This window comes from Glycine soja, chromosome 4 (assembly GCF_004193775.1).
Source record: "Glycine soja cultivar W05 chromosome 4, ASM419377v2, whole genome shotgun sequence".
In the NCBI taxonomy this organism is placed as follows: Eukaryota; Viridiplantae; Streptophyta; class Magnoliopsida; order Fabales; family Fabaceae; genus Glycine; species Glycine soja.
The window spans coordinates 11,202,864-11,213,984 of NC_041005.1; the positions used below are offsets into that span (position 1 = coordinate 11,202,864).

Here is an 11,121-nt window from a genome sequence, read left to right on the forward strand (position 1 = left end):
CGGATCCTATGGTGCTGTGGACACCTTTCATTCATAACGCACGTTTTAATTTGCCAACTGCACTATAATACAGGGTCCTAGAAATTAATTAAAAAATTATAAAAAAATATTTATTATGTAAATCATAAAAAAAAATTATTAACAACTCAATTTTTTATCTCTTAATAAAAATATTTATACTTTAAATTTCTTAATCATATTCTTAATACTTGTTAACATTTACTTTTTTATATAATATATTCATTCTCCACCGAATGGAGACCACAAATTAAACAAGCAAGGCGTTTCCAACATACTGCAAAAGACCTTCATATCCTCCAACCTCGTGTGGGCCCTGCATGTTTCTTTGTCTCAACAACTCCTCAGTTATGACAAAGAGGGGTATTTAAGGCAATTAACGCAACTATTTTGTAAAACCATACTCCTATGTCCTCCAATATATAAATACCACCCTTTAATTTGTCACAGTGAATTTTTCTCGTTTTCTCTGTCCTTTTCGGATCTTTCTTGGTGTCAGAGAAAATGAAGTGACGCGGTCTACTGACTGAGTAAGATCTCTTCTCCTTTTATGTTTTGTGTTATGTGTCTCTTTCAATACCAGTTTCAGATTATATCACTCTGCATGTTGAATTCAGTATGCCTCGCAAGTTGCAACTCTCAAAACAATTTAGTTTTCAACATGATTTCGAATCAGCTGCATTCCTGTAGTTCTTCCATTTTTATGCATGCTTTTATATAGAGAGTGAGAAATTAAACTTCTAATTTCAAATCTCCATTATTTTTTATGAGATGATTAATTCTTAGTTAATCCGTGGACATGACTGTCGTAAAAAAGGCACAGTATTTATATATGCACATAGTCCGGCACATCTGTAGAGAAATTACTCTTTAACTCATAATCTACTTCCTTTAAAAATTTGTCTTGTGATTTTCAGCTATGAAAATACCTTTGCCTTTGAAAAAAGAAAAAGACCTTGATTTGCTCTCTTAAATTTGAAAAGAGTCGTGTTTGAATTAACCCGTTGAACAATTCGCTTCTTTGAATCCCATTAAAACCTGCATTTTCAATTTTAATTACAAGAACACAAGCCAACCTCTTAATTTTTGTTTTTGTTATTTTGGCCTGCTTTCTGTCCTCGGGACACTAATTCTCTCATTTCTTTCACTTTTTTCCCACAATTTTTTGTTTTGCCCCAGTGCACCTAAAGCCTGTGTTGGGAAAATACACACAACAATGGTACTATTACGTATACATATAGAAACAAAAAACAGAAAATTAAGCTAAGTGGAATATGTATATATGTGTACATATACATAAACAAAAAAGGATCACTGCCACGCCGAGTGTACTTCATTACGAAGCAACATAGACACAACCATATATATGCATGTCTTAGCCTTTCCTTTCATCTCCAATTCAAATCCGCAATTCTTTCCAAATTTCATTCATTAATTACTGCATTATCATCCATCCATCCAAAAATTCTTAATTTGCTGCCAGCTATATCATAGAGTAGTTATGATTTTCTACGTATGTATGAATTTTATTTAAGTATTTTACTATCAATGTATTAATTGCATTGACAATCAAAAATTCAAAAATCATGATGTATAACTTCAAATTATGATATGTTTAATTTTTAAGGCAATTTAATCTTTTTTAGTACATGTAAAAGTCAATAATCTTCATGTGTATAGATTTTTTTATTTTATTTTTTCTTGTCACATAATATCAAATTTACACTTTTTTTTCTCTGTTTTTTCTCACTAAATGTCTACTAACATGAGATGATATGTCGATAAACATTTTCGCAATGCTGGATAATTCATCATATATATATATATATATATATATCCTCGATCCAGCTACTCTTATTTATTTATTTATCTTTTAAATTTCTTTCAGGATAATTCCTAGCTCCCTCTTATGCGGGACCAGCTGCTAGGGCATAAGAGGAAAATAAAACAAACTAACCATTATATATTTATTTTCAGGAAACAAGATATATATATGGATACGTTGAGCAAATATTTAGAGCACATAACTTCAACCCTCTATACCTGCATATTGTTATGGAAAGCCAAGCAACCGTTCCCCTTAGAAAACACCCCAAAACGACACCGTACAGGCAAAAGCCAAGCAGGACTTAAAACCCTAGTTCACTCAGAAGAGAAAGCACGCCCGAGAGTTGTACATCGCTGCACAATGGAGGAGGAAACCACGGAATCAGAACCATCACCGCCACCGCTATCATGGCTACGGTCACCGTCCTCGCCGGCGTTCCAAACCACCATGCTGGGTGACGTGATCGGAACGGAGAGCGGGGACTGCATGATAACCGACGTGGAGGAATTGAGAACGGAATCTGAGCCTCGGAAGACGATAATAAAGCGCAGAGAGAGGGGAAGGAAGAGGGAGTTTCCGCCACCGATAACGCTGCTGAGAGAAACGGGAGAAATGCCTTGGAGTTTGGAAAGGGAATATAGCGGCGACGGAAGGTTAATCATAACGGCAGTGCCGGAGACAGTAGTGAAGCGTGGTCACGAGTATTGCAGCATTATGGAAGCTCGTCGAGAAGACGGGAGACTCACGATGAGATTCGTCCCAGAAGAAGACGGTGATTACTGCGAAGAATGTGGTTACGCCATCGATGATGAAGAAGATCTGGAATTTAACCAAGGATTTGACAGTGTTGATGATGAGGATGAGTGTGGTTTTGAGTTTGAGGAAGAGTCGGCGAAGGAAGCTTCGAACGAGAGTGAGCGATGTGGGAAATTAGATTTACGTGAGTGCGTTACATATGATGGGCCTGGGCTTGGGCCTGTGGAGATGCTTCAGCTTCCCCATTCGGATTCGGACCCTTTCTTGAAAGGTACTGGATTTGGAGATCTTAATACCTGTTTGGGCCGGCCTGCTTCTGCACCTCTAAGGCCCATGACTCCTGTCATGTGATTCTCAACTATCCTGCCTACAACAAACACCCACTTGTGGACAAAAAGGTAAAAACATGAAAAGGAAACTCGAACAGGGGTGGGCGAAGCCCATGGATGGTAGTTAGGTAGCAGTGTTTTGGTTCTCAACATTTATGTTCTACATTTGTTAAGAAATTATGTGGAGATACAAATCCATCGTTTGACGTTGGTCAAGAAATGAGGGAGACTTTTTTGGTTGACCGGATGCATGCCCATTTATGTTTTTTATATTAAAATAATTACACATTATTCTTTATAAGACTCCATTAACTAATTAATTTACAAAACTAACAACATTAAATTTATAGTATATCTCATTTTATCATGTGATTAATTAAAGTATAATTGTGTTTTGAATTCCTTTACCAAGCTTTAAAGTTTAAATCTTGTGGATTAAAAAAAATTGGTTTTGAAAAAAAAATTCCACTAAAAATGACCAATTAGATTCTTTAGCAAAAATTAGTTTTATAATAAAGAGTTTTTACAGTATTCACTAATTAGAAATCATGTTAGAAATAATTTTTAAAGTATTTATTTCAAAGTAAAAAGAAATTACTAGTACTGTACATAATAAATTTTAATTGATTAATTTACACTTTACTGGTAAAAAAATGCGTAGAGACTAGGGGAACTTGCTTTGGAAAATGATGATACGAATGGATGAAGACAAAATTGGGGATGTTTGGTGTAGGTATGAAATATCAAAGGTCAAAATCAAAGTTCACAAAAAAAGAAGTCAAAAACAAAAATTGAATTCCACGGCCCAACAGTAACGGTCATTGGGGTCTGACGAGAGCGAGTGGAGTCCAAATCCAATCCACGAGTGAAGACACGAGGAAGTTGGAACAGAACCACATAGATTGTAGTCCAGCAATTAGATATTTTTTAGAGGAGTAAATTATTACCAGATTAATAAAAAGCGAGTCAATTTAATTCGGTTGATTATTTTGATGGATCTTAGAAATACTACTGTATATTTCGACTCAATTTATTTTGGGATGTCCGTCGGCTTATGAAGTCATTTATGAGTTGATTCATCTAATTTACTCCCTCAGGTCTAAATTATATGACATTTCATATTATAATAAAAATTAAAAAATAAGAATTATAACATAATTATAATAAACTATAAAATTATTTTGTAACAGCTAAGTTTTGGAAAAAAAACTTGGTTAGCCTATGAAATTATTTTGTAGAACTTTTTGGTAAAATTTCTTCCTAGCGATCATGAATTATGAGTGGTAAAGGAGTATCTGAATGTTCATGGAGAACTAGATGTGGACTTCTTGTCGCACTTTCTTCCCAGTAGAATTATGTGGGAGATCACAACTACTATTACTCCATCACAGAATGCTGTTAAAGATATATTTATTTGGGTTGCTATCATGGATGGTCTTTTTCTACTATATCAGCTTATTCTTTGATTAATTAACTGATGGATAATAGGGTCATCAAGCTGTTGTGGTTGGGTCTAGGGGGAGCTAGGCTACCATGGATTTCTTTCATTTAGACATCTTTCACTAGATTCAGAGCAACATTTGTTTGAATATTCATTGTCAGGATGATTTTATACCTTGGGCAACCATGTTTGCTATTGCCATTTATGGCATCTAGAAAGGAGCAATATTATATTTAATGCAGAGGAGATTAATATTACCAAAGTGTGTCCTTTTCTATTACTGTTAAATGGAGTCCACCAATTTAGGGTTGGCTTAAGTGTAATCTCAATGGTTCAATCTACCAGGAAGGAATGAATGCGGCTTATGCAGGGGTCTCACGTAAATCTCTCAGAATATAACAAGAACGTCTTAGCAGAACTAAGGTTACCAATCACAAGACACCCACATAGTCTTTGTTGTTATCATCGTGTTGCGCTACTAGGCCATACATGTGCCCTGTATTCATGAGTGCTCTAGATATCTCGTCAAGATCTCATGCAAGCGGTCCTACTTAACACTCATATAGGTGATTTCATCAAGAGCATGCTGCAAATCATACACCTATAAGGGATATGAAAAATTTTAAAAACTTTATAAGATGTAAAACTTTCTCAAACACGTAAAGTTTACTATAAAGTTTATCCTTTCATTAGTGCAACTCTAACACTTTCTCACACCATAAGAAGGGACTAAAAGGAAATTGATAGAAATCAATTTGAGTGTAAGCAAAACTGACAAATGACTTGTTTTTACCCATATGAACCTTCTTCATGGGATCGCCAATCACAAAGGTTGAGTTACCATCACTTGTTTGTTTTCAAGTGGCTCCAGTCTCATTCCCCTCGATGTTTCTAATATCATATTCCTCCCCTAGGGGTTTTGTCAAAGGATCTGCTAAGTTTCCTTTTGACTTCACATTTTAGCAGTTGCTTAACAACATTATGTCTTAGTTGTATATGTTTGTTTTTCCCATTGAATGTTTTATTTTTAGCTACAGCTATCGCTGACTGGGAATCACAATGCATAGATATTGATGGAGCCAATTTCATTCATAAAGGAATTTTAGCAAGGAAAATTTTCAACTACTCAGCCTCACTACCAGCCATTTTTAGAGCAATAAACTCCGACTCCATTGTTGATCTAACAATAATAGTTTGTCTGGCTAATTTCCAAGCTACCACACCACCACCAAGAGTAAACACATAACCACTAGTGGATTTTGTCTTATCTGAATTAGAGATCCAATTAGCATCACTATATCCTTCAACTATTGCGGAAAATCCATTGTATTCAATACCATAATCCATGGTACCTCTCAGATATCTCATGAGTCTAGAAAGTGCATCCCAATGGTCCTGATTAGGACTATGGTATATCTACTCAATCTGCCTACTGCATATGTAATATCAGGCCTAGAAAAGTTCATTAAATACAGTAAACTCCCATTGATTTGGGCATATTGAGTTTGAGTAATTGGTTCCCCTCTATATTTCTTTAGTTGGGAGTTAGCATCATAAGGGGTACTCATTGACTTAAAGTCATAATATTTATATTTTCTAAGAAGTTTATCAACATAATGCTCTAGGGATAGTAATATACTATCTCCCTTCTTATAATTTTAACTCCCAAAATAACACTTGCTTCACCATGTCTTTCACATTAAACTTAGATGCTAAGAAAGATTTAGTTTTAAAAACTATATCATTGCATATACCAAAAATAAGCATGTCATCCACATACAAGCATATAATAGCATGATCATCATTCATAGACTTTGTATACACGCATCTATCAACATCACTCTAGAAAAACCATCAACGAGTAAAGTTTCATTAAACTTTTCATGTCATTGTTTAGGCGCTTGTTTTAAACCATATATGGATTTCAAAAGTTTGCACACTTTGTTCTCTTGACCATCAACCACACACCCCTCAAGTTAAGTCATATATATCTCTTTCTCTAAATCACCATTCAAGAAAGTTGTCTTAACATCCATCTGGTGAATCACTAACTTTTGGATTGCAGCTAAGGCTATCAAAATCCTAATGGAGGAAATCCTTGTAACAGGTGAAAAGGTATAAAAAAAATCTATGTTAGGTTTCTGAGTAAACCCTTTAGCAACCAACCTTGCCTTGTACTTATCTATGGATCCATCAAGGTTGTACTTCCTCTTGAAGATCCACTTACATACAATATGATTTGCATCCTCACGTAGATCTACTAAAGTCCAATTATTATTCTTTTTAATAGAATCAATTTCAATCCTAATGGCTTGCTCCCAAAGGTTTGCATATGAAGAACTAATAGCTTCTAGAAAAAATTAAGGGATCATCCTCAATAAGATATGTATAAAATTCATCTCCAAAAGATTTCTATGTCCTATGTCTTTTACTTCTCCTCAAATCCTCGCTTATAGGTTCACTATAGGTTTCAACTAGTTGTTTAAGACTAGAAACGGTACTGGAACTACCACTAGACCTCAAAGGGAAAACGTCCTCAAAGAATTTGGCATTCTTAGTCTCCATGATGGTATCACACTCAATCATATCACTCTTAAGAACTAGAAACCTATAGGAAACACTATGTTTAACATAACCAATAAATAAGCAATTAAAATTCCTAGATCTTATTTTTTTTTCTTCTTTGGATCGGGTAACATCACTTTGGCTAGGCACCCTCACACTCTCAGATATTTCAGGTTTGGTTTATATCCTTTCCGTAACTCATAAAGGCTCAAACCTGTTTTCTTACGTGGAATTCTATTTTGTAAAAAACAAGCTGCCAAAAGGGCTTCTCCCCAAAGGTTGTTAGGAGCAAAGGAACTAACAAGTAAAGCATTCATCATTTCCTTAAAGGTTCTATTTTTTCTTTCAGCTGCTCCATTTGACTCGGGTGAATACGGTGGGGTTACTTCATGAATTATACCTTCCTTTTCATAAAAGTCATTAAACAAAGTGTACTCACCATCCCTATCAAATCTTAGCCTCTTGATTTTCTATTCAATTGATTTTCAACTTTGGCTTTATAAGATAAAAACATATCAAATGCTTCATCTATGTGTCTAATTAGATAAACTTTAGCATATCTAGAGCAATAATCTATAAAGGTTACAAAATAACTCTTACCTCGTATTCTCATACTTTGTTTTAAATCAGCAAGATCAAAATGAATTAAGCCTAGCAATTCAGTTTCACGTTGTACAGAAGGACATGATTTCTTAGTTAATTTTGATTCAACACATATTTCACATTTCTTACTTTTTTTTATCATGCATATTAATTAAACCTAGTCGTTGCAATTTCATAACATACATTGGATTAACATGTCCTAATCTAGCATGCCATATATCATAAGAATCAATCAAGTAAGCAAAAGAAGATGCATTCTCATTAATCACTTCAGAAACATTGAGAACAAAGAGACCCTGATCACAATAGCCCTTCCCCACAAATACATTATTCTTAGTCATAACTATCTTATCAAACTCAAAGAATATCTTTACCCCAACCTTTCCCAACAATGCTACAGAAACAAGGTTAACTCTGATAGAGGGAACATGCAGCACATCATTTAAAGCCAGTGTTTTCCCAGAAGATGTGTGAGCTTGAAATGAACTTTTCTCTTTCCTTGAACCGAAGTAGTTCCCGAATCACCAAGATAAACTTATTCTTCTCCATCCCCCACAACAGTGTAGGAGGTAAACATACTCTTATTAGCACAGATGTGGATGGTAGCCCCAGAGTCTACCACCCATTTGTTCACATTGGTGGCAACATTTACTTGAGAAATGACCGCAACAATAATGTCATCTCCTTCAACTAGGTTAGCCCTAGGCTTAAGAGGATTGTGATTTCCCACAACTTTGTACTTGCACTGAGGAGCAAAATGTCATGGCTTCCCACAAACAAAACATGCTCCTTTTTTCTTGAAAGAAGGATTAGAAGCAGGAGCACGTGGAATAGGACTAGAAGGAGCAACATGTGGGTTATTACGTTTGTACTTTTTCTTGTTATTGTGATCAGTTTTGTTGGCATACCACTTATGAAACAGTTTGTCTAGTACCATGTTTTCCTTGGCAAACAATGCTTTTGTCCTTGCTGCAAAAATTTCCTTCCTATTTGTATCTTCAATGATAATGTGGGTGATAAGGTTTGGCAGTGACATTTGTTTGTTCCTGTGCTTTAACTATTGTTTGTAGTCTGTCCAGGAGTCCAACAACTTCTCAATCAAGAGTTCAGAAACAAACTCGTCAGGAAGATAGATGTTTTTAGTCTTCAGGTCTTCCAGCAGCTTGTGGTATTCGTTGATTTGTACCTCGATATCTTTTTCTTCGTTTATGGTCCAACAGTAGTAGTTGGCGATGATGAATCTCTATCCAACCATGTCCTCGATAGGGTATTTGAATATAAGAGAGTCACATATCTCTTTGAATTCCTTGTAGGAGCAGTAGACATAAAAAAAGATCATTAGACAAGACACTTAACAAAGTGTGACGACATACCTTATTAGCCTGAACCCATAGTTGAAGTTGACTGGCATCAACAGTGGCATCAAGTTTGGGAATGGAAAGATCGAGCGAAGACAACTTCATGCATGTCCAACAAGGTATGAACGCGTTCCTGCCAGTGACGGAAGTTTTGGCCAGCGAAGACCTCAATTTTTGAGACATCAAGCGGGGGCTTAACAAAGGTTGCAATCGATGGCGTGGGGTTGGAAGTGTCGACATTGTTGACAGGTTTTGCGGCATCAGCCATGATATAAAACTTTTAGATTGTTGTCGCTAAAGTCATAAATCACGAAGGCGGTTAACTTCTTGAAATATGACAATCACTGACTTAAAAGTTTTATCCGTGGTGTCCCATGAAAACCTTACAGGATATAATAGAAACGTTTTAGAATAGGTAAAGTTACAAAACAAAACTCACAAAGATAAACAACCCAAAAACAAAAGAGGGAGAGAGATTAATTGAAGTAAAGAGGAGAAACAAATAATAATAACAATATATAAAAAATATAATCAAACCAAGTTGCTCAAGTACGCCCCCATGTTTTTTTTTTTTGAAACAAAAATTCCAAAGGAAGGAATATAATTATGTGTAAGTAGGAATGACTTATATACGTGGTCCTTGACTTTTTGGCAATTAATTTCCTAGAGCTTTCGCATGCACTTGCATTTTGTGCAAGCAATACGTGGTGCAATATGTGGCATAGGTCGTTGTGCTTAGCAAATGTTGTTAGTTAACAAAATCTTAGCAAATATTGTTAGCTTAAAAATTATGTTAGTTATCAAAATCTCCCATATATGAAACAAATTATGTTAGTTATAAAAAAATTATAATATTATTTAATTAATTTTTTTAAAAAAAAATCTTTTGAAATAAAGATTAAAATTAGCCTAAGGTTAAGCATCATTCGATATTGTTTTATTCTATGATTATCTCTCTTCTTACTAAAAAATATACCGCTTTTTGTAACTTTCGACCTTTACAAAAACTAAAATAATAAACCCAAAAAATTCCACCAACATACTAATTTAGTATAATAATTTTTTTAAAAAAGTTAGATGAACTCAAGAAAAATGTTAAAAATATTCATAAATAAATTATCAAACATGCGAACTAAAGGTATGTATTATTACAACTTAAATAGTGATCTTGTGTTTAAATGTTGGATATACAATTATGATTAAAGTAAAATACTAGTTGTATTTAAAAAAACAAACAAACAAAACAAAACACGAAAGAAATGGAAAGGGTAGTTGTGTTGTGAGTCTAAACAACCATACAGATACAGGGGCACGTGTTAGAATAATCGCAATTAGATTATGTTATCTGGGATTTACTATTTAGCAATGGTTGGAATTGGGAGTTACCAGCAACTTTCAATTTGAACGCAAGACTTGGCTGAAGTGTGTGCGTCATGTGGTTATCACTTTTACGTTTTCATCATTCCCCTCTTCTCTTTGATCAATCCATTTCATTATCGGGACCAGGTATTCATTCCTCTTCTTCTCATTCTTTCTTTAATTCTATCATTTCCACTGTAATAATCTCTTTCTCTTTTATTCTCGTGTCAATTTAATTAATTACGTCTTCCTTTTGTGACTCTAATTTCACTGTTCAATTTCAATGCGCATCATTTCAAGTTTGATCATGGGATGAGTTTCTTCATTCGTTGTTGTGTCTGTGTTTGGAGAAGTAGTGTGAATCAGGGGAAGTGGAAAAAAAAAAATTCTTCAAAGTGCTGCTTGAAAATTGTGATTTTCTTTGTAAAAAATTGTTTGAAAATATTGTTGTCCTCTCTGAATTACATCCTGGGAAGGTGAAGTTCTGAAAAATTGTTTAGCTTTGGGTGTTTCTTTCTGTTGAATGATGTGATGTTTTTTTCCTTTTTTTCTTTCTGTGGGGAAGATTTTATAAGTCTTAATGGTAACAAGTAACAACTAACAAGCTGTCTATTGTTTTCTTCATTTTGAGGAGTGAAGGAGTCATATGGGAGTTTTTCCATTTTAATTCATTTTCAAAAGCGAAGTTTCTATTGCCTTTGAAGTCCCTGGAGGGTGTTTGAAATTGCATTTCTCTCTTGCTTTATTGTTGTGGGTGATGGGTTGTTGTCTTCTTTTCTGTCTCTTTTTTAATTTCCACTGGATAGAAGGGGCTCATTTGATGCTTACATTGCCTTTAGTTTTGAGAACTGAAATTTCCTCTCT

At 34.7% G+C, this 11,121-nt stretch overlaps 1 protein-coding gene across 1 annotated transcript; it reads left to right on the forward strand.

The window, feature by feature from the left end:
- The first annotated feature begins 438 nt into the window (after window positions 1–438).
- Window positions 439–3,179, forward strand: LOC114408112. Its single transcript, XM_028371222.1, has 2 exons — window positions 439–548; window positions 1,996–3,179. The coding sequence occupies exon 2, from the start codon at window positions 2,012–2,014 to the stop codon at window positions 2,951–2,953; it is 942 nt and encodes a 313-aa protein (XP_028227023.1). The 5' UTR covers window positions 439–548; window positions 1,996–2,011; the 3' UTR covers window positions 2,954–3,179.
- Window positions 3,180–11,121: the final 7,942 nt, after the last annotated feature.